We start from the raw sequence: 24,568 nt of genomic DNA on the forward strand, positions 1-24,568 counted from the left end.
TTTTTATAACCCAGATACAGTTTTATTAAGGTATCTGGTTTTAACTCCACCTCATCAACGTTTGCATTTTCATCTTCCAAAACCTGCAAGAAATGAAACAGACAAAAAAAAAAATCAACATTTGCTGACACCTTCTGCTGAGGGTGAAGCAGGCCATAAAAACAAACCACAGCCAACAACAGAAGAGTACTCACAAGCAATTTTGATTTCAGCAGGATCTGGAGAACTTGTGCCAAGATATCCTACAAAGCACAGAAAACATGATCAGCACAGGCAGACAGCACTTTTCTCCAGCTTCAAACACTTCAACAAAAATACACTCATTATTTAAGACTGAGGACTAGTAAGTGCAGAACACTGCAAAACCAGAGAGGAAACAGTGTAAGGGCAGTAAGAAGAGAGTTGACAAAACGGAATAAAGACCTTGTTGGATGTTAGGCCAGCTCCCTCAGCCTTTCCTCAGAAGGGAGATGTTCTACTCCCTTCATCATCTTTGTGGCTCTGTGCTGGACTCTTTCAAGCAGTTCCCCAAGGTCCTTCTTGAACTGTGGGGCCCAGAACTGGACACAATATTCCTGATGTGGCCTCACCAGGGCCGAATAGAGGGGGAAGAGAACGTACTAACCACACCACTTCTAATACACTGGGATGTGATTGACCTTCTCGGCCACAAGGGCACATCGCTGCTTGTAGTCATCCTGTTGTCCACCAGCACTTATATCCACATCCTTTACACCAGAGCTGCTCTCAAACAGCTCAGGCCCCAGCCTACCTTTCTCCATGAGGATATTCTTTCCCAGATGCAAGACTCTATGCTTACCCTTGCTGTATGATCTACTCTACCAAAACCAGGGCTAAACCATGTCTCTTAGCACCACATCTCTGCCTCCTGGGAACACCACCAGCGATGGGGACTCAACCACTTTCCTGAGGAACCTGTTCCTGAGAACTCTTTCAGTCAAGAAGTTTCTTCTAATATCCAACCTAAACCTCCCCTGGTGCAACTTGAGGCCATTTCCTCTCCTCCCATCACTTGTTACTAGGGAGTAGAGACTAATCCCCACCTGGCTCCATCCTCCTTTCAGGGAGTCATAGATAGTGTGACGGTTTCCCCTCTACTTGCATATACAGATGTACAGATATACACATACATATACACACACACAGAGATATATGTACATATAAATAGATATATATATATGCACACACACACACATTTATATATGCAAACAAACATCTGTAACCAATGGCACCACCAGAAGAATGGTGGCACCATTCAGGCAAAATGCTGGCTTTCCTACAAATTTGTCTTTCAACATCAGAATGTCAGTAGTGAAACACTGAAAACCTCCTAGCAGAGGTCAGCAGGACATGAGATCACTCCCTTGCCATGCACAGAGGTGTACATATACACTAAGAATCATCAGAAGACTAGACAGTTATGATTAGAATCACAGAATTATTTCTGTTGGAAAAGACCCCCAAGACCATCAAGTCCAGCCATCAACCTAACACCACCATGGCCATTAAACCATGTCCCAATGTACTGTGGCCACACATTTCTTGAACACCTCCAGGGATGGTGACTCCACCAACTCCCTGGGCAGCCTGTTCCAGAGTCTGACCACTCTGGCAGTACAAAAATTGCTCCTTATATTCAACTACAGGAAAGTAAACCAGGACAGCAAGTTGAGCAAGAGCTGTCCTTCAGGACAGAACTGAACTCTGGCTGTCCAACTGTCTAATCCCAATTTCTTATGTGGGCATGAAGAGCCCTGAAGACCAACAGCCTTGTTCACAAGGAGGTGGTAACATGTGCCACGCCAGTACCATTTTGATTTGAGTGCTGTCTGTCAGCTGCTGCACGGTGTAGGCGTCTTCTGTGTTGTACTGCAGCAAAATTGCCATCTGGAATGTGGATGCCTAATGGACCACAAAAAAAACAGAAGGAAGAGAGGGGAGTGGAGAACGCAATGAGAATCAACAAACAGGCTCCATGAACAACCTGAAATTCATCACTGGAGTATTTGGGCACCCAGCTAGTGCTGATCATGACATAACACAGACAAATCTGATACTCTTATACAGCCAGAGCTTGACCTTCCAGCATTAGCTAAACATAAACCCTGAGATGATGATCATTAAAGACACTTCATCAAGTCTTCTATTATGGTGTCAAAGCCTTAGCTTTCTACTTGCTAATGTAATTTAAATGATTTTCCTCTGTCACCACCTGACCCTCACCCATTTAATCGTCATTAAAACCTACACAGACTACTGACATCACCCTCCCAACTGCAGCAGAATAATGAACCCCCATTTATAAGCTGGGCAGCTACCAGTGGCGTATTCCTGTCTGTCACCAGATGGTTAACATCTGCTGATGACAAGTTCAGAGCCTGAGATATCTTGTTTCTTATCCCTGTTGTGAGCTTTCCTCCTCTACCTATTTTACAAGGGAAGGAAGTCTCAATATGTTCATGAACGTTCTGACATACAAATAACATCATGGAATGCTTTGGGTTGGAAGGAACCTCAAAGTTACAACCTCCCTGCCATGGGAGTCCTCTACAAGACCTCCTGGAACACTTGCTTGCTACTAGAACAGGTTGCTCAAGGCCCCATCCAACCTGCCTTTTAACACCTCCAGACAGAGCCTCCACAAATTCCGTGGGCAACCTGTTCCAGTGCCTCACCACCCTCGTGAGGAAGAACTTCTTAATGTCTCATCTAAACCCAGCTTCTTCCATCTAACAGTTCCATAGTCTTCTCATGTTGGGGGCTCCAAAGCTGGACATGGTACTCCAGGTGAGGTCTCACCAGAGCAGAGGTGCAGGATCCCCTCCCTTCACCTGCTGCCCACTCTGCTTTTCATGAAGCCCAGGACACGGTTGGGTCCGAGCTGCAGGCTCACATTGCTGTCTCATGTTGAGCTTCTCATCACTCAGCACCACTGAGTCCTTCCTCCCTCAGCACTGCTCTCCATCCATTCTCCACCCAGCCTGGATTTGTGCTTGGTATTGTCCCAAGCCAGGTTCAGGACCTTGTACTTGGCCTTGTTAAACTTCATGAAGTTCGCATAGGCCTGTCCAGCTCCCTCTGGAGGGCCATCCCTTCCCTCCTCCAGCGTGCCAGCTGAGCCACACACCATGGTGTTAGCAAACACGCTGAGGGTGCCTCCATCCCACTGTCCCTGCCACCACCATGGGCCCATTTCATCGTGTGATGGATGAAATCCAGGCTGCGTATGGGCAGAGGTACTCCCATGAACTCCACTGCAACACAGACGCAGCATTCATCCTCTGAACGCATCCATCGGCCACTGTGTCTCCTGGCACCGTGCCCAGCTCACCTGTAAGGTGTATCTGTTTTTGAAGCAGTTGGTAACCAGTTCCCCTTTGGACAGCTGGTACAACCATGTTAGTTTTCTTCCACTATGGCGACTGGCATAAAACGCAGTAAACCTCTGATAGCTGCGCTCTAACTGCATGGAAGCAACAACAACAAAGAATATTATTTACCTTCATTTACCCTGCTCTGGAAGACAGAAAGAGGTAAATCTGATCACCCTTACTTGGCTAAGACAGACAAACAGAAAGGCAAAGTATTTGAATTCTTCAGACCAAGTGAAAATTCCCCTTTGCTACGAGTTGGCCTCTCTTAAAAGTGTCGTTAATAGCACAAACCTAAATGCTTGTTTAGGTTCCACTCTTCCTTTGATGGTATCACAGAATCATAGAATTACTTGGCTTGGAAGGCACCTTAAAGATCATCTAGTTCCAACCTCCCTGCCATAGACAGGGACACCTTCCACTAGACATGAAGTAGGTGAAGAGGGCCTACAAGAAACCTGGGGAGGGGCTTTTTTACAAGGGCTTGCAGTGACAGGACAAGAGGGAATAGATTGAAGCTGGAAGAGAAGAGATTTGGACTGGATGTTAGCAAGAAATTCTTTACAGTGATGGTGGTGAGACACTGGAAGAGGTTGCTCAGAGAATCAGTGGGATGTCCTGACCCAGGAGGTGTTCAAGGACAGGTTAGACAGGACCTTGAGCAACCTGGTCTAGGGGAAGGTGTCCCTGCCCATAGCAGGAGGGTTGGAACTAGATGATCTTTAAGGTCCCTCCCAACCCAACCCATTCTGTGACTTTATGACAGAGCAGTTATTTATTAAGCAAGGATAGAAAGGCAATTCCTTTTAACCACCTTCTTCCTCCAGGTAAGACTAATTAGAACTTAATTCTCCTGTGGAGTATTCATGTCTTGTCTATTCTGGTTAAAGTTACTACAATAGCTAAAGGTTTCACTGGACAGAGATGAAGTGACAGCAAGAGAAATGTTTCTTCAATAAAAGTATACACAGAAAAATAGATTGACAAATATTTGTTTCAGCTACTCTGGAATGTTCTGGAGGAAAATCCAATATCCAGGCTCTTCTTATTGTATTTCACACAAATCCCTCCCCAACACACACCAGAACAGGAGGAGACACCATCCTTGTAAAACAAACTTCTCACATGAGTGTTCCATGCTGGGATAAAGCAAGTGCAAGCTCCTCACCTCAGATGGCAGAGCAAACGTGCAGGATTGCTGGAACGGCCATGATCCAGAACTCAGCACCTGGATGCTGAAATCCACTGTAAGAGAGGTGGAAAGGCCGAGCTGCATTATTCCACATGCAGCCACTCCCTCCTCAAGCACTTAGTCCCAGTTCTAATACACACAAGAAGAGGTTCTGCCTCTTGCTCAAAGTAACACAATGAAGAATCATGAAGCAGTCTGCCCTTTTTTCACCCAGACCACAAACCAAACAAATTCATGCAAGATGTTGCTGCACATGGAAGGCTTCAGACTGACTGTGACAGTCACTCCACGTTCTCTTGTTTGTAGAAGTTATTGACTGGTTTCTATCTCCACAGGGAATTTCTCTTTTAACATGGAAGTTACAAAGTGAAAAAAAAATGCAAAGCATTCATTTTCACGTGTCTCAAACTCATCCCTCCACAGCACTCGGCTGCAGCAGTAAGCTCTTCTTGTTTATGCTTGGAAGGCATCTGGGGCTGATCACTAAAACTAAGGCAAAGCTAAGCAAAAATGAAGGCTGACAAACTGATAGTTCTAACTAATCCAGCAAATCAACAATTCTTTACAGAGCCTGTTTCAACATGCTTCAATGTAAACACTATTTCTTTATAAAGAAGGGATGGGGCTGTCAAACAACCTCAAACACAACACAGGTTTAGCAGCACATTTCTCAGAGTTAGATTATGGTTTGGCTTCATAATCTTGAAGGTTTTTCCCCAAACTAAACAATTCTATGATTCTATCCTTTTTTTCCTTACTTCTATCCTTTTTTTCCTTACTGTTCTACACAAATATGGACTTGAACCATAGAATCATTAAGGTTGGAAAAGACCTCTAAGACCATTCAAGTCCATCCTTCTACCTGTGACCACTGGAGACCATGTCCTAAAGCGCCACATCTGCTATTTGTTTTTTTAACACTTCCAGGGATGCTGACTCCAGCAGGTTGTGCTCAAAATCTAAGTTGTTTAAAGAAAAAAGTCTTTTTAGTCACAAAAAAAAGAAGACAGAATTCAAATTATTGTAACTACAGAGATAAACATCAGGTTCAAAAATCAGGATGAGGCTACTCAGAGGATATAAAGTGCTATTAGAAGACAAAGTCAATAACTGAAAGGTTAATCTAAAAATCCAAGCTAATACCAGCTTCCAGGTGGGGGTTGGTCTCTTCTTCCAAGCAACCAGCACCAGAACAAGAGGACACAGTCTTAAGCTGCACCAGGGGAGGTTTAGGCTGGATGTTAGGAAGAAGTTCTTCACAGAAAGAGTGATTGGCCATTGGAATGGGCTGCCCAGGGAAGCAGTGGAGTCACCATCACTGGAGGTGTTTAGGAAGAGACTGGATGGGGTGCTTGGTGCCATGGTTTAGTTGAATAGATGGTGTTGGATGATAGGTTGGACTTGATGATCACAAAGGTCTTTTCCAACCTGGTTAATTTTATTCTATTCTGGGGTCATGATGTCTAAATTGGGCATTTCCTTCATTCACTTAGATCAGTAGGAGAGGAAGTTAACTACCCAACAGCATCTTAGGTAAAAGCATTACTTACAATCTAAGGGTTCTGAGTTGGTCAGGTGCTTTTTAAACTGCTCATTCAAGTCCTTGCTTACACCAATATCTTGGAACATCCGCTGCAGCTTGGAGGTATACTCAAAACCACAAGCTTGCTGCATTTTGAAAGCACAGACATGTCAGTAAGACACACTTTTGACACTGGAGACTGAGAAAAAACAAAGTATGGGAGCCTATTTCTTTAAATTGGGATGTAAAAAGTTCAGTATTTCCCTTAGTCAGAGTATTGATCCCCAAGACATGTCATCCAAAAAAGTGAAGGAAATTTAGGTTAAAAATGAAGCAAAACACCCACAGAAAGAGAAAGCCAAAAGACTATGAGATTGTATTTTGCCTGACCCTGAATGAACAAGGGTTAAGGAAATCAAACAATTTTCCAGCAGTCACCCCACTGGATAATTACATCCACTTCATTCATTGGGATAAGAATCAAGAAGCTGAACTCCCTCAGACAAGAGAGAGTACAAGCTCCTGGGAGGTTAAATAAAAGGGTAAGATCCAGGTTTTGTGGGTTTCGGCTGGACATAAGATCACGAAATGAAAGAAGCCCCACCACAAAAGAAGCACCCCCCACTGAAAGAAGCCCCACCAATGCTTATCCAAGGTAGGCTGAAGGCCTGCAGCGTGGTAGGTGATGGGACACTCATGGAATACTCACTTTTAGTTTAGAGATCATGCTTGCCTCAGCATCATCACTGGCACTGTTCTGGTGCACAAGTCGCTTGGCCAGCATCTTGGCGTAGAATTTTTGAAAGACATCTTTGTCCTCAATGTACTTGAAGACAACCATCTGGAAAAGATCAGGCAGTTTGTAAGGGAACAAATAAAACCAACCTAGACCAACAAACAACCTAAGCATTTAAATACTTTGGGCCCTAAATTGGAAAGGCAGGGGTGTGACGGGTTGACCGCTCAGTGAACAAGGAGTTGGCTGGATTTTCTCTCACTCAAGAGAGCTGTGACCAATGTCACTGGTCTCCCTTTGGACTTGAGCCAAGTGGTGTCCCTCAGGTACTGGGACCAGTGCTGTTTAACATCTTTGTCAGCAACATGGAAAGTGGGATTGAAGCACCCTCAGGAAGTCTGCTGAGGACACCAAGGTGTGTGGTTGACACGCTGGAGGGAAGCAATGCCATCCAGAGGGACCTGGTGGCCAGGAGGCAACTGTGTCTTGGGCTGCATCAAAACCATGTGGGCAGCAGGTGAAAGAACAGGTTAGGACTGGTCTAGAAAAGGGCCGTGAAGATAAAATGAGGGCTGGAGCATCTCTGCTATGTAGATAGGCTGAGAGAGTTGGGGTTTTTCAGCCCAGAGAAGAGAAAGCTCCAGAGAGACCTAACAATGGTTTCAGAGTATCTGAAGGGGCCTAGAGGAGACCTAGAGAGGGACTTCTGCCAAAGGCACAAAGTGACAGGACAAGGGGTAATGGCTTCAAACTGGAAGAAGCTGGATTGAGATGACAGACGAGGAGGAAGTTCTTCCCCATGAGGCTGGGGAGGCACTGGAACAGGTTTCTGATGGTAGCTGTAGAGGCTCCAAGCCTGGAGGTGTTGCAAGCCAGGCTGGATGAGGCCTGGAGCAACCTGGTTTAGCAGGAGGCGTCGCTGCCTGTGGCAGGGGGCTGGAACTAGATGTTCTTTAAGGTCCCTCCCAACCTAAGCCAATCTGAGATTCTATGAATTTTCTTGGGGAAAAAACCAACCAAGCAAGCTATTTGAAGTACCAGTAGCTACTTCATTTAAACTTAGATTCTGAAGAGCTCAGGTTCTGGGCTTTTTGAAAATGTGTTTTTTTGGAGCAGGGAGTGGTGGTATGGGTTTGGTTTAAATATGGATACTGCCTTAAACACATGAAGTGTATGTTCCTCATCTGTATTGATTTGTAAGGCTGTACATGTCATGTGTCTATGTAATGACAAGATATACTATCAAAATGATATATATGTATAGAATAATGAAGTGAAAGCATAACCTCTGTGTAGCCATTTCACATCCACTGTAAAAGGCTTTTTTTCCCCCCATTAAAAAAAGCTACAACTACCCAGGCCACACAGAGAGCAAGGTCATTACTGAAAAACTGGTATTGGAAATGACATAAAAGAATCCAACAAAGAAAAGGTTGTCTCTGGTCTGATTTACGCGAGAGTTGAAACTGTGTCCTGAGCTGCATCAAGGAGTGTGTCAAGAGAGGTGATTCTGGCCCTTTACTCTTATGAGACCCCACCTTGAACACTGTGCCCAGGTCTGGTGTCCCCATCATAAGGACACAGAGCTGTTGGAGCGAATCTGGAGGAGGGCCACAAAGATGTTCCAAAGGCTGAAGCACCTCTGCTGTGAGGATGGGCTGAGGGAGCTGGGGTTGCTCAGCCTGGAGAAGACTCCAGGGGGAGCATACAGCTGCCTTCCAATACCTGAAAGGAGCCTACAGGAAGGCTGGAGAGGGACTTTTCATATGGGTGTCTGGCAACAGGACTAGGGGGAAACAGTTTTAAGCTGAAGGAGAGTAGGCTTAGGCTGGATCTTAGGAAGAAGTTCTTCAGTGCAAGGGTGGTGAGACTCTGGAATAGGTTGCCCAGATGGCTCTGGATGACCCCTCCCTGGAGACATTTAAGGCCAGAATGGATGTTTAAGGACTGACTCCAACCAAGTCTAGTTGGAGAGGCATCCCTGCCCATGGCAGTAGTGATTGGAGTAGATGATCTCTGAGGTCCCTCCCAAGGCAAGGCATTCTATGATTCTGTGAACATCCCTAACTTGTCAAAGTTTACAGAGAACTGTATTCATAGACATCTCACCACTTGATTGAGGGTATCTTCCAATTCTGCTTCTTCTGGATTCTTCGAGCTGCAATTCAAGAAGTGTATTTTTAACAAGTCCTAAAACTGCTCAATTAAAACAACATATGGATGTATAGGGAGAGTTTTATAAATAGAAGGGACAAGGATTGAGTAGTTCTGCTACCAAAGACTCTTAAGAGAGAGAAAACAGGGTCATGAAATGAACACTTTACAACCCCACATAAAGGCAACTCTGAAGTACGGTATTTTGGAACAATAAGTTGCAAGTTCTGGACCATGACCACCAGCCTTGGTTAGATAATGGTTGGACTCAATGATCTTAAAGGTCTTTTCCTACCAAAATGATGCTATGAATTGCTCAGGATTTCCTGCTTCCTGACACTTCTCAGCATTTATGGGCTTGAACATCAATGTCTCTCTTCCTGCCTTTTTTCCTGCTGCTAAATGCTATCCTATTTCTTATCTTAGTACAGTGAAAACAGCTCAGAGAGCTTGACTGCATGAGAGCTCAGAGAGTACCACAGTTTTCCTCCATACCAAGCTTGTCCATCAGGCCTGCCCCAAATCTCCCCTGCTGAAGGGGAAAAGTAAATCCTTTGTGGTAGGTAAGAGGGAATAGGGAAGGCAAAAGTGAGCAAGTTCTCCTGGTTTTGGGTTGCTTTGTGGTGACTTGTTTCCTTCCCTAAACCAGCTAGTAAGGTTGCCAGTGACAAAACTGACACCAATCCAGTAAGAACTGAACTGATGCCAACACCAACTCAACATGCAAGCTGCCGAATCATATGAAACCATACATCTTGGCTTAGAACTAAGATATCTTTAAGGTCCCTTCCAACCCAAACCATGCTATGACCTTCCCTAAATGATGAACTATGAGAGGTTAGAAAGCACTTTTTGGCCTCCCCAGTTGCTGCCCAGGTGGAGGAAGATGTATAGAAAACAACAGGAAGCAAGCAAGAGCTTTCACAGAACAAAGGAATGCGTCTCCTCTTTGCAACATACCTCACAGTTTTGTGGGACAAAACCAAACCAAACTAAAACCCCCTTCTGTTTTATTAGAAACATGTAACTTGGCTTCCAAGATCTTTGATTATCTCCACTCTATTATACAAGAAAAGCAGCCTCCATACAGTCTTTAGGAATGCTCCTACCAATTTCTTTGCATTCAGAATGTGGTACAAACGGTTTTTTCTTGGAAGGTTAAGTTCTATTTCTGAAGACTTGTATAAAACTCTACATGCTAAACCCTTTGAACACCAAAGCCAACCTGAATCAGTAACTTTTGTCTTTGAGGACATACCTTTTCTTTAGTAAGGAGTCACAGTATCGTGCCAGTAGCTCTGGGGATTTACTGGATGACTGAGCCATTTTTGTCACTGCATTATTGTTTATAAATCGACCACAAGCCTGTAAATCACAACAGACAGTGAAATTTTGGGAGACAAAACGCTGAGTAGAGGCAAAAAACCCCGAAGTGCTCACCTTGTACCACTACATGTACTTACTTTGTCTAGTGCAGCCACAAAGCCAGCATCATTGTTGAATGCAGACATGACTAAAGCATTGTATTTCTTATGGACATCCAACACTGTCTGTACATACATTTTTGGATCCTGCAAGAAAAAGAGGTTGCTTTAGGAACCCATCAACATTCTGCTTTCTACCTCTTCTAAAATCAAGCTAGTAAATAGAATAGAATAGAATAAACCAGGTTGGAAGAGACCTTTGAGATCATCGAGTCCAACCTATCACCCAACACCATCTAATCAACTAAACCATGGCACCAAGTACCCCATCCAGTCTCTTCCTAAACACCTCCAGTGATGGTGACTCCACCACTTCCCTGGGCAGCACACCCCAATGGCCAATTACTCTTTCTGTGAACTTCTTCCTAACATCCAGCCTAAACCTCCTCTGGCACAGCTAGAGACTGTGTCCTCTTGTTCTGGTGCTGGTTGCCTGGGAGAAGAGACCAGCCCCCACCTGGTTACAACCTCCCTTCAGGTAGTTGTAGACAGCAATAAGGTCTCCCCTGAGCCTCCTCTTCTCCAGGTTAAGCAATCCCAGCTCCCTCAGCCTGTCAATGAACCGTTAGAAATACTTTAAAGCTAAAATAAAACCCAGACTAGCATAGGTCACAGGCACAGGACTGACTTAATTAGCACAAGGTTTCATTTACACCAACCAGAGTGTAGTACAAAAAGACAACCAAAGCAGTTACTCAGCCACTGCCACCACTTCCTCTGAGCACCTCTCCCATGAGAGAATTGTGGCTGTCCAGCCTTGAAACAAGAAAGCTCTGTGAAAGACCTGAGAGCAGAATTTTAATATTTGAACAGGACCTAGAGGAAGGCTGGGGAAGGACTGTTTAGAAGGGCCTGCAGTGATAGGATGAGAGGCAATGGTTTGAAACTGGGGCAAGGTAGATTTAGGTTGGGCATAAGGAGGAAATTCTTCACAGTGAGAAGGGTGAAATACTGGAACAGGTTGCCCAGGAACGTGGTTGAGGCCCCATCCCTGGAGACATTCTCAGGTCAGACATGATGTGGCCCTTCGGCAATATGAGCTAGTTGGAGGTGTCCCTGCTGACTGCAGGGGCGTTGGACACAAGCCCTATGAGGAGAGGCTGAGGGAGCTGGGCTTGCTTAGCCTGGAGAAGAGGAGACTCAGGGGTGACCTTATTGCTCTCTACAACTACCTGAAGGGGGGTTGTAGACAGGCAGAGGTTGGTCTCCTCTCCCAGGCAACCAGTCCCAGAACAAGAGGACACAGTCTCAGGCTGCACCAGGGAAGGTTTAGGCTGGAGGTTAGGAGGAAGTTTTACACAGAGAGAGTGATTGCCCACTGGAATGGGCTGCCCGGGGAGGTGGTGGAATCACCATCATTGGTTGGACACGATGATCTTGAAGGTCTCTTCCAACCTGGTTTATTCTATTCTAAGATGACCTTTGAGGGTCCCTTCCAAACCAATGCATTCTGTGAATCTGTCTGAAGCAGAAAATGAAGTAAAATGCAAGCCACTGGAGAGAATGCTTATTGTAACAGTGGACTTCCAGGAGTTTGTGCAAGTGTGAGGTATTCTATTTGCACAGCCATCTTTCCAAGCAGCATGACACCCTGACAGAGAGAAAACCAACCAACCAGCAGCAACACCAAAACCCCAATGCCCATTGGACAGTAACACAGGGGTGTGACATGGTTTAAGATGATGATCAACCCTCGAGACCTCCCTGGGCCTCAAAAGTTTAATCAGCCAGAAGGAAAACACAAGCAAACTGGAAACAGTATCAGGAAGAGTTCACACTCATGTGAAACTGGCAGCAACCATGCACAGTCTTATTTTGGTGGGATACTTGCATTTAGAGCAGCTTCTCCACACTTCTCAATTGCAGCTAGACCCTGATTATGAATGTGGGTTTCCAAAAGCTTTTTCAGCTCTCCAAGGCCGTCCTGGATTCGAGATACAAGGTTATACATGCGTCCCAAGTCTGAAAAAAACCACAAGAGAAAAGCCAACATCTCTTATTTGTACTGGGTGCAACTCCAATTTCTTAACAGTTGTCAACAGGAGTTATCCATCACCAACAAAAAACATACCTGCAGCTGCTCCTGTAACAGCCTAGAAAACACTACAAGAGGAGGAAAAAAAAGCCAAACAAACCCCTCCCACCACAGCAGCATAGCAAGTCTTCGCAGCAAGCTTGAAAGGTAAGACTGGTTAAAGAGAAAACAAGTTGCTAACAGCTGATTTACCTTCACAATGCTGCATAAGTCTCCAAAAAAGCCCAACCTCATTTGCAGACATCTACGTACTTTTGATTTCTAGGGTTCAGTAACTCAAAGAGAGGAAATGGTTTAAAAAGGGAGTTAAAACCCTCTCATGTAGATGAACTTTTCAAGAGTTACTACAAATGAGGACTGTAATTATACAATCGTAGAATCATTTTGGTTGGCAAAGGCCTTTAAGATCATCGAGTCCAACCAGTATGTAACTCCAAGGCTGGAGCCAAACCATGTTCCTCTGCCTCTTGGAAACACTTCCCAGGATGGGAATTCCACCACCTCCCTGGGCAGCCAGTCCCAGTATTTAAGAATCCTTTCAAGGATGAAGTTTCTTCTAATATCCAACCTAAACCTTCCCTGGTGCAACTTGAGGCCATTTCCTCTCATCCTATCCTTGCTGACCCACCTTGTTCTATCCTCCTTTCAGGGAATTGTAGAGAGCAATGAGGTCTCCCCTCAGCCTCCTTTACCCCAAACTGAAGAAGCCCAGTTCCCTCAGCTGCTCCTCACCAGACCTGTTCTCCAGACCCTTCATGAGCTTTGCTGCCCTTCTCTGGACCTGCTTCAGCACCTCAGTGTCTGTTTTGTAGTGAGGGCCCCAAAACTGAACTCGGTACTCAATCTGTGACAGCCTCAGCAGGGTCAAGCCCAGGGGTACAATCACTTCACTACTCCTGCTGGACACACTATTGCTCATCCAGACTAGGATGCTGGTGGCCTTCTTGGCCACCTGGGCACATGCTGGCTCATGTCCAGGCAGTTGTTTATCCAGTTCTTTCTCTGCTGGGCAGTTTCCAGCAGTTTTGTGTATTTTAAATATTTTGATTTAGAAGTTCCTTATTTGCTTCTACTCATCTTTTAACACTTCCTATACACACTTGTGGAAAACTTGGACTTCAAAATTCTCACTGCTGACTCAGACAGAACCATGGATAAAACTGAAACAGATGGCAAGACTACTGGGTCTGGTTTTCGTCTCACACCTCTCTCATGCAAGCTTCAGCTCCTGTGGGAAGGACAGTTCTTGGAAGTTCTTCCAGCCATGCATGGAGAAATCAAAGTTGGTGCTGTTTTGCCTTTATTTTGGGGATAAGAATAGATTTGAGACAATATCCTAAGCCATCTCACTTTGATCAAAAGCTGCCTGACAGAGTCTATCTTCTCTCCTCATTTAATTTCTGAACAAATCATGTTTAGGTATCACCAGAATTTCCAGTAGTCACCAACTACTACCATGGAGGAGCTCTAAGCCTAAACCCAACGTTTGAATCTCCTTACCTTCATTTTTGTCAGCATCCAGCAGATTCTGGAACTCTGTGTGAAAGATCTCCAGGTGCTTTTCAATAAGTACCTGCTCACATTTCCGTGCTAACTCATCTTGTGTGCTCTCGTGGAGGTACACCTGAACTCTACGCTGCTCCTCGAGCAGGCGAGCTTCAGCCTATGGCGGGGAGAGAGAGAGAGAAGCCTGAAACCTATGTGGAAGGCACAAGAGAAACCCAACAGCAGGGAGCAGGTGACTGTTTGGTGAGGTCAGCCAGAAAACAACAACAAACCTCTCACTAATGTGCTGTTATGCTCCACCTCCTTAAGCAGTTATTTTTCTGGGAACCATAGAGCACAAATGGAGCCAGTGTTTATGATGATGGTTGTTAACTTTATGTAATGTTGGCATGGGGAGGAGAATCACAGCAAGATTGTTGTCCCATTGTGTAAGAGTTAGGGAAGGCAAATCTTCCCCAACACCATTGCTTCTGAATAAGCAATGAGGGGAAAAAAAATAAATGTTTACAGATGTCACGAAAGGAGAAAATGCTGACATGAGAGGCTGTCAGTTTTAGCACCAGCAACCTCTCCAGCTACAGAGGTAGTTTTAAGACAAAACATGAACCTATCTCAGACCTCCACAAAAGAAAAAGGCAGAAAACACCAATTTCACAGTGTGCCTGTGAAGAATTTATCATGGAATCATAGAATGCACTGGGTTAGAAGGGACTCTCAAAGGTCATCTTTGCCCAAGCCCCACTGCAGTCAGTACAACCTCCTCCAGCTAGGTCAGGTTGCTCAGGACCCCAGTCAGTTTGAGCTTGAACACCTCCTGGGAGAGGGCCTCAACCACCTCTCTGGGCAATCTGTTAGAGTATTTCACCACCCATCTCCCCCTGGACACTGAAAATGTGAATGCTCTCATCTACATTCTTACACAGAACAGCTTTTCAACAATTTACAACCATTTACATCACACCAGCATTTCCTCTGGCACACGTAATGCTACATATGTCTATCTTTCTGGCAAAGCAGAATGCTAAATGCCACTCAAGAAACTCAGCTTACACCAAAATGTAAACCTGGAGTTGTTTATGCAACAATGACCTCCAGCTCATTTGCAAAACCCCCAAAGATTCACTTTATAAGCCATTGTTAGGAATAAAGTGCCCAGGTCCCCTTCTCAATCCTAATGATTTAAATGAAGATCACAAGGGAAGGAAATTAAGTTAATGCACTCTCCCAGTATTTTAGAATACTGGCTGTGGATGAAAGGTCCTATTATGGACACCAACAACAGCACAATGACACTGTGAGTACACTGCATCACACACAGGAGCCTTAAATCATGGAATCACAGAATGGCTGGGGTTGGAAGGAACCTCCAGAGATCACTGACTCCAACCCCCCTACCAAAGCAGGGTCACCTAAGGCAGATCACACAAGAACACATTCAGGCAGGTTTTGAAAATCTCCAGGGAAGGAAACTCCACATCCTCTCTGGGCAGCCTGCTCCAGGGCGCCAGCACCACTCTGGGTAAAAATATGGGTGGGTGGCCAGGCCCAGAGAAGTGTCCACCCCTTCAAGCCATAAGCAGCCAGTTTCTTCAGGAGGATACTGTGGGAGACAGTGTCAAAGGCTTTACTAAAGTCCAGGTAAACAACATCCACAGACTTTCCCTCATCCACTGAGCAGGTCACCTTGGCATAGGAGATCAGGTTTGTGACTAAGGACCTGTCAATTCATGAACCCAGGCTGAGTAGGCCTGATCCCCTGATTGCCCTGCATATGCTTCATAATGACACTGAGGATGATCTTCCCTGGCACCAAGGCAAGACTGACAGATCTGCAGTTCCCCAGATCTTCCTTCCAGCCCTTCTTATAGGTGGGCATCATATTCACAATCTCCAGTCATCTGGGACCTTCTCAGTTAGCCAGGACTACATGCTGGTGTGCACAAAGGTGCCGCAATAGGTTTCTTTTTGAGGGTTTGGGGTGTGTGTGTGTGTTTGGATTTTTTCCTGAAGTCTGTACCATTCTGCAAGCTATGAGCATAGCTACTGTATAGCCTAATGCACATCTTCTCCAGTTTCATCATTTGTACCCCAGGAAATAAGCAACAAAACCAATTTCTTGTTAAGTTTGATTTCAGTAGCTCCATGTTATCCATGCCAAGACAGCCCAACCAGCTCACATCTCTAGTATATTAATTTGAGCAGAGACTCTAGGCTACACCCTTTGCTGATGAAGAGTCCTCCTCCCTTCCCCTCACTTGAGATGTGTTTTCAGCTTCAGCACCAGGTTCAAGCAAAGTGAGTTGCCCTTACTGTGGATTTCTGAAGTCATGAAGACTGTTTAGGACAAAAACTAAGTTCTTTCTACTTGCCACTAATCTCTAGTTCTTGAAATAGCAATGACCTTCAGACAGCTTTTTACTGTCCTGCACCAAGGAAGCCTGGATTAGCCCAGGCATTCAGGTTATCAATGACTGAAAGTCCCTTACTCTGGTTTTAGGATTGAAGACAAGGAATTGAAAGAGCAGTAGCAAAAACCCAAACAATCATTAACTCAGTAACAGAAAAGCAAACACAGGTAGATCTGGGCACCACTGGACAACTACCTCAATGGAGGGTTCATTTTACTGTGCACATTCTAGGGTTGGGGTTTTTTCCCCCCCTGGTAAATCAGACTTTAATTCCAAGACTCAGACAGGATGTGTTCTGTGGCAAAAGAGAGTTCCCCAAAATAAACACCAAGATCCTGCAGGGAGGGATGTGCATCTGCCCATTGCATACTCAAAAAGCTTGCTCTTTTTTTTTTTTTAATTGAGCTGAAAGGGAAAAAAACCCAACACAAGCAAGCAGCAATTCAGAAAGTGAGAAAATGTGCTGAGAATGATAGATAAAGCAGCACTTGTCCAGGGTAGAAGATGATCTATCTGTTGCACATTAGTAAGACTGACGCAAAAACCAGGCTAGAAATAGTCAGTGTTTATCCAGCTTGCTCTTACATTGCCCTTCCTGGGATCCCCTAAACCAGAGACTAAGAATTTAAATCTGCCCTCTGTTGATCAAAAGCACTGTCTGGGGCTGGTTACATTAAAGTATTCTGAGGGAATTTCCCTGGCCATCTTGATCAGGAAGAGATTCAATAAAGGTGCTGACACACAAGTGTATAGGAAGAGTAAACTCCTAGATCAGAATTAGAACAACTATTTTGGTGTTTTGAAGTCAAATAAAATCTGAATTTATTTCAATCATTCTCTTCTGGTTTGCCCAGTATAAAGTCTCAAGCTTTCATTGTACTTTCTGAAACAGAATCACAGAATGGTTTGGTTTGGAAGGGACCTTAAAGGCCATTTAGTTCCAACCCCCATGCCACGGACAGGGACACCACCGATGAGACCAGGTTGCTTAAGGCCCCATCCAACCTGGTTTTCAACATTTCTGGGCTTGAAGCCTCCACAGCTTCTCTGTGCAACCTGTTCCAGTGCCTCTACACCCTCATGGGGAAGAATTTCTTCCTCATGTCTCATCTAAATTGAGCTTCTTTCAGTTTGAAGCCATTACCCCTCATGCTGTCACTCCATGCCTCTGTCAAAAAGTCCCTCTCCAGCGCTCCTGGAGGGCCCCTTCAAATGCTAGAAGGCTGCTCTAAGGTCTCCCTTGAGTCTTCTCCAAGCTGAACAACCCCACCTATCTCAGCTCATCAACACACTAAGGAGACAAATACCAGACCAGATTAACACAGAAGCATATCACCACAGGGAAAAAGAGTTAGTTTTCTCTGTAAAATCATTAGCATTTTAAAAAACTGATAATAAAAGCCAAGAGTTTTTTAATTTCTTTACCTCTAAAAAAAACAACCCCACATCCAGAAGACACTGACAAAGCTTATTAAATAGCTCACCTTCTTCATATACTCTGTGACTGGGTTCTGTTGCAAGAATTCAGTACTTTCCCGTGTATAAAACCTCTCTGTGTCAGCAAGAAACTGAGACTCAAAGGATTCTTTATAGACAGTTAGTGTAGGTCCTTTTGCAAAGGCATCATCTTCATTCAGCCCCAGCTCCACTACAAAAAGAACAAGTAATGACACAATTAGCTTTTACCATAGAGTAACAGAATGGTTTTGGTTGTAAGGGACCTTAAAGATCATCTAGTTGGAACTCCCCTGCCATGCACAGGGACACCTTGCACTAGACCAGGCTGCTCAAGGCCCCATTCAACCTGGCCAAGAACACTTCCAGGGAGGGAGCACTTACGACCGGTCTCTTGCAAATAAACTACACAAACCACTGCCCCTCATCCTATCACTACAAGCCCTTCTAAACAGTCCTTCCCCAGACTTCCTGTAGGTCCCCTTCAGATACTGAAATGTAGCTACCAGGTCTCCCTGGACCCTTCTTTTCTCCAGACTGAACAGCCCCAACTCTCTCAGCCTGTCTTCATAGGAGAGGTGCTCCCGCCCTCTGATCATCTTTTTGGCCCTCTGGACCAGGTCCAGCAGGTCCATGTCTCTCTTGTGTTGGTTGTCCCATAGCTGGACACAGCATTGCAGGTGAGGTCTCACCAGAGCCAAGCAGAATTTTCCTCTTGCAGTTTTAAATTAAGTGTGGATTCTTCTTATTATTAATGACCAATTTCAACGGTACCAACAACAATCAGAACAACAAACTCAGTTTCATATAAATGGGGAAAACCAATCCCCCTCTACTTTGAAAACTGCTATGCTTCCCCTCTTCCAAATTTACCTCCTACATGACTGAGTCCTAAACAATGAATGCTCTTGCCAGTTGTAGGATAGAGTAAACCAGGTTGGAAGAGACCTTCAAGATAATTGCTTCCAACCTATCATCCAACACCATCTAATCAACTAAACCATGGCACCAAGCACCCCATACAGTCTCCTCCTAAACACCTCCAGTGATGGTGACTCCACCACCTCCCTGGGCAGCACATTCCAATGGCCAATCACTCTTTCTATGAAGAATTTCTTCCTAACATCCACTCTAAACCTCCCCTGGTGCAGCTTGAGACTGTGTCCTCTTGTTCTGGTGCTTGTTGCCTCGGACAAGAGACCAGCCCCTGCCTGTCTGCAACCTCCCTTCAGGTAGTTGTAGACAGCAATAAGGTCTCCCCTGAGCCTCCTCTTCTCCAGGCTAAGCAACCCCAGCTCCCTCAGCCTCACCTCATAGGATTTTGTTGCCCTTCTCTGGACTCATTCCAGCAAGTCAACATCTTTCCTAAACTGAGGGGCCCAGAACTGGACACAAGACTCAAGGTGTGGCCCAGCCAGTGCAGTGTACAGGGGGAAAATGACCTCCCTGCTCCTGCTGGCCACACTGTTCCTGATACAGGCCATTCAAGCCTTACAAAAAATCATATCATCAACTAATTGTGTCCAGTGTCGCTACAAACATGAAGTTAAAACAGTACATACATGTGTTTATTTTACTGAAAATCTTTGCTGGGCATCCAAGGAGGTGCTCTGACAGAGGATATATTTTTACTTATTTTTAAGAAAGTAACAAAACCTTAAATAAATAAAACCTGCTTTATTGCACTTACCATAAGATTGTACAACTCCACTGATCAGCCTTGTATTGATAGTTTCCCCATTTCTCTCCTTTTCAATCAGTTTCAAAACAGCATTTGTTACCTTGGAAAAGAGGGATTAAAAGTCAATCAGGCACAGAGAAAGCAACTGGTAGTCAAGCACAGTAGTTAAGCAGAATTGTATTCCTCTATTCAAGGCAAGTCAAGCCTCTTGGGAATAAAACTGAAGGACAACTGAGCATACAAAAAACTCCTACAAAGTATGCTGCACCATTAAGTTCTACAATGTAATTCCAGTCCAATTAATAGTGAGCTGTAAAAGACTATGAAAGTGCTTGTTTTTTTTCTTGCTTGGTTGTTTTAATTTCAAAACCAAATTTGGTTTGCACCTGAAATACAAGAAAATTTTGCAGTGAGAGCTGAGCTAACCAAATAAAGCCATTGAGCTTCACACAAATAAAGCCATTGGTTCATGCTGACAAATACAGTACAGCTACTGCTCCTCTCCACTGCAACCTAGCTTTGTAATACAACAGTGTTTTCAGCACAAAGTACTGATAAGTAAGAGTGAAATCAACATCTTGCTTTATGTTGAGCTGATTTGCTACTTAGATATATTTGTTTGAGCTGAATACCCAAGGCATCAGCATAACTATTCACAGCAACATTAGAAGAGACCAAAATCCCAGGCCTTCCACCATCTGTTCCCACACAATCTTGACCCTCAAACCTTAAGACTTGACCTTTAACTCCAGCAACCCACCACACATGGCTTGGAAACAGCTGAAGTTGCTACTTCATTTAAGTCCCCATAGCTTTTAAAAAAAGCCAAGGGTCCTGTGTGCAAATAGGTAACAGGGCAGTTTTGATATCAAAGTTCAACCACACACCCAGAGAAAAGCTCATTCCCCCCAAAATGTTATCTTTTCAACATCAAAGGAAGGCTCCTGCTTCTTTTCTGGGTCTTCCACTGCCAGCCTCCAAACTTTCCTTGGAATAACTACTAACAATATATAAAATTAACCTTATAAAATACCACTGCAGTTGTAAGACATACAATACATACCTGCTTATTTAATGGCCTGAATAAACAGTCTCTCCAGGTCACCAAGGCAAGCTGGAAGTAAAGGAAGGGAGATGAAAGAGGGAATAAAGAAAATATTTTTTATACATATACACACATACATATTCATGCAGATAACTCCTTAAGGAAAGCTCATATAGCATGCTAAATACTCAGAAATTCTTTAATGATTATGTTTTGGCACACACATTTCTCAGGCAGTAAGACTGCTTGACAAGAAAATCACCATTTGCTTCATCGCTACCTCTACCTAAGGTAACACAGGCAACTCTACTACCCTCTTCTGACAGTGATCCACTGCCAACTCTGACAATTAACAAACCCTGTGAGTTACTTTGACAACACAGAGCTTTTTTTGTTGCCCATCTTTTCAGGCTAACACAGTGCCTTAGCATTAGGTAGTGAAGTTAGGAGGGAGGAAAGTAAGGGAAGGAAGTTTATTTTAGTGAAGTGGTAAAATAATAGAACACTCTCCTAGAGGTTCACCAGTAAGGACAACAATTATCCTATATATATAACCAAAAAAAAGAAAAGAAAAAAGTTCTTTTAGTCTGAGACACAGAACTTCTGCTATCCTTCCCTTTACATTACAAAAAAATACCAAGTATCAATCTTTCACAACTGCACCAAAATAAATTCTACTGCCAAACAAATGTTGACTGAACCTTAACAGCTTGCACACTGAAAAGTCTACAGAGATGCACTGAAGTTGATTTAAAAATAAAAATGTAATTTACTTCTCCATTCTCTATTTGAAACACTTGACTGAATTCTGAGTGGGATGACAAGGCCACATTGACGCCCAGAAACAGACCACCCTCTCCAGCCTGATACGGGTAAAATCCCAGTACAAGGCAGACCGAGTAGCTCGCAAGTTTAGACCTGTGGGATTGTCATTAATATAGTGGGGTGGAAGCATGGAAAGTTGGGAGATGCCAACTTTTTCAAAACTTCTGGGAACATGACAGAACAAATGGGTAAGTCCCTTCCAAAAACTACTTACTGAATAAATTTCATAGATTCCTTTACGACCTTCATCGCACTCACGCCGAACCCAGTGTCGATTGAGGTAGGCACATATCCCATTCAATACTTTGCTTGAAAACCTATAATCTTCCCACTGCTGAGTGTAGAACTTCAGCACACTCTCATCCATCAAATCTTCACCATCCTGAAATGATAACAGCTTGCCAGTACTGTTGGGTAGTTTTAATATACAGCCAAGGTAGGTGAGGGTGTGCAAACTGACTGTGTAATCCACTTCCACCATGCCACGTATTTCTGGGAAACACAGTGCTGCTACATCTTCCTCTACACTAAGAAAGCACAAGGCCAGTATGAGAGATTGGACAAAGCTTTGAGCACCCTGGTCTAGTGGAAGATGTTCCTGCCCATGGCAGGGAGGCTGGAACTAGATGATCTTTAAAATTCCTTCCAATCCAAACCATTCTATGATTCAGAAATTAAAGTACTGGTAGACAAGAAATGCACAGCATGGACTAAGCTCCAGGAGAGACTCCCATCCTTCCCACAGGAGAGACTAAGAAGCCACATTACAATAAGGCAGCAAACACCAATGAGTGTGCTGGGTAAAACATGCTAGTGCATTCAACAAGGATGATCTTCCTAAAACATACATCCTTCCCACTGCTGCTGCCCATGGGGCTGAAACACCAGCATGGAAAGGGCCTTCTCCAGCAACCTGTCAGGTAGGAAATGGAACCCTGTGTTGTTGGAAAAAGGACTGGTATTACAGAATCACAGAATTGTTAGGATTGGAAGGGTCTTCAAAATCATCTAGTTCCAATCCCCTCCCACCATGGGCAGGGATACCTTCCACTAGACCAGGTTGCTCAAAGCCTCCTCCACCCTGGCCTTGAACACTTCCAGGGAGGGGGGCATCCACAACCTCTCTGGGCAACATGTTCCAGTATCTCCCCAGCCTCACTGGAAAGAATTTCTTCCCTCTTCAAAGTCATTCCCCCTCATCCTGTCACTAGAAGCCCTTGCAAAAAGTCCCTCCCCAGCTCTTCTGTAGCCATTTCAGGTGTCCCTGAGCCTTCTCTTCTCCAGGCTGAACAGCCCCAAAGAGAGCTCTGATTTACAGACCCTTCTTACCTTCAGGAGATTTGTCAAGTAGTTCTTCAGGAATTCTTTTAGCCGTTTGTACAATTCCAAGCCAACAAACTGAGCACCCCCAGGTGTCTGGCCCTTTTTGGATTTGGAAGGGGGCACTCCAGCTCCCCGTGCTTGGTTAGACTGGTGGACGCTAGTACAGTAGTTATAAACATGACTGACAGGGGAGTTAAGGAACAGGTCAGCTTGGGACTTGAAAAATACAGAGAACAAGAAGATTTTTGTTTCTATCAGCTATCTTTGTGTGCCTGTAAATGAGCGAGCCATGACACAAGATGCATTAGTCCACATAAAACCATAGCATCATTTAAGTTGCAAAAGACTAAGATCATCAAGTCTAACCATTCTCTAACTCTACCAAAGCTGGTGCTAAACCATGTCCCTCAGTACCACATCTCTGCCTCTTGGAAGGATTCAATGACCCTCTTAGGCACCCTGTTCCTGTCTTTGAGAATCTCTTCAGTCAAGAAATGTCTCATATCAAATCTAAACCTCCCCTGGTGCAACTTCAGACCATTTCCCCTCATCCCATCACTTGTTACCTGAAAGAAGTGATTTATCCTCACCCGGCCACAACCTCCTTTCAGGGAGTTGTAGAGAGCAATCAGGTCTCTCCTCAGCATCCTCTTCTCCAGACGAAATAACCCCAGGTCCTTCAGCAGCACCTCACCAGACCTGTTCTCCACACCTTTCAACAGCTTCCTTGCCCTTTTCTGGACCCACTCCAGCACCTCAATTTTCCTGGTACTGCCTGCTACTTCAGCCACCTACACACTGATTTCAGAATTCCCTGGTCAGGAAGGGAAAGCCACATGGCATAACTATTTTTCTCTAGTGACACAAGTTACTTACTTTGACAACCAAGAAAAACAGGGCTTACCTCATAGTTTAACTTTAAAATAGTTAATATAATGCCCTCTGAATTGTAGAGGGAGAAGCCTCTCCATCATGACACACGGAATTTAGGGCCAATTCAGAAATACCCAGCTGGCAGCCTTGCCTCCTCGTTCACCTACCTCTCCCATCCCGAGTGGCTCTGAGCCAACCTGAAAACACAAGGATTGTCCAGACCATGGGCAATTATTGCAGTTCTGGGAGTATTTGCCTGGGTACAGTATCACTGGAGAAACCCAGAAAGAATAATCACAACAGACCTCAGGAAGATATAAGCCTGGAATTAGAAGACAGAAGCCTGTTAAAACCAAGATTCCTTGTAACCGCTGAGACCTTTTGTCCATGTCTGAGAGTAATCAGCTCAGAGATGGATTAAAAATACACCAGTAAAGCCCATTCTTACTCGTTATTCCAGCTTGAGTCTTGCTAGCCAAAGCATCCAAGGCAGCACTTTTGAAATGCTCAAGTTTTGTTGTGCTACCCTAGTCCAGCTGCCTCTGCAGAAGTGAGCTAGCAAGTGTGAATCATTCCTTGACACATTATACACCCAAGAGCACCCTCTCACACTGCTGACAATCTGTGTCCCCACTGACATACTCAAACTCAAGACTTGTGTACAAAGAATAACAGGGCACTCCATCTGAGAATCACACCAGGAACACTATGAGAAGAATTCTTGGTTGCAGAAGGCAAACCAGTCCCCTCAACTGCTTCCTATGCTGGAAGCCATGTGTGTATCCAAGCAGCTCTTAGACAACTGGTCTGGGGGCATCTGTGCTATTCTGCAGAGCAATTTGCCTTCTACAACAAGCAGAGAAGTTAATTCATCAGGGGAATAGGTTGCACTACAGGAAAGCCATGCTGCTTCCCAAGTTTCTGGCTGCTGAACTTT

General features: G+C 44.5%; 1 protein-coding gene across 1 annotated transcript in view; it reads right to left on the reverse strand.

The window, feature by feature from the left end:
- The window catches only part of CUL1 (cullin 1), a 50,079-nt gene that overhangs the window by 4,954 nt on the left and 20,557 nt on the right, over positions 1–24,568 (reverse strand). Inside the window, exons 3-19 of the mRNA XM_054160971.1 lie at positions 22,765–22,939; positions 21,650–21,817; positions 20,629–20,679; positions 19,575–19,665; positions 17,914–18,077; positions 14,016–14,178; positions 12,312–12,442; positions 10,460–10,567; positions 10,255–10,361; positions 8,952–9,000; positions 6,816–6,947; positions 6,135–6,252; positions 4,561–4,637; positions 3,353–3,484; positions 1,831–1,923; positions 195–242; positions 1–83 (exon numbers count right to left, since the gene is read on the reverse strand). Of these exons, the coding sequence (XP_054016946.1) occupies positions 1–83; positions 195–242; positions 1,831–1,923; positions 3,353–3,484; positions 4,561–4,637; positions 6,135–6,252; positions 6,816–6,947; positions 8,952–9,000; positions 10,255–10,361; positions 10,460–10,567; positions 12,312–12,442; positions 14,016–14,178; positions 17,914–18,077; positions 19,575–19,665; positions 20,629–20,679; positions 21,650–21,817; positions 22,765–22,939 (1,890 nt within the window). The remainder of the gene's footprint in view (positions 84–194; positions 243–1,830; positions 1,924–3,352; positions 3,485–4,560; positions 4,638–6,134; positions 6,253–6,815; positions 6,948–8,951; positions 9,001–10,254; positions 10,362–10,459; positions 10,568–12,311; positions 12,443–14,015; positions 14,179–17,913; positions 18,078–19,574; positions 19,666–20,628; positions 20,680–21,649; positions 21,818–22,764; positions 22,940–24,568) is intronic.

The sequence above is a fragment of the Dryobates pubescens genome, chromosome 4 (genome assembly GCF_014839835.1).
Source record: "Dryobates pubescens isolate bDryPub1 chromosome 4, bDryPub1.pri, whole genome shotgun sequence".
NCBI lineage: Eukaryota > Metazoa > Chordata > Aves > Piciformes > Picidae > Dryobates > Dryobates pubescens.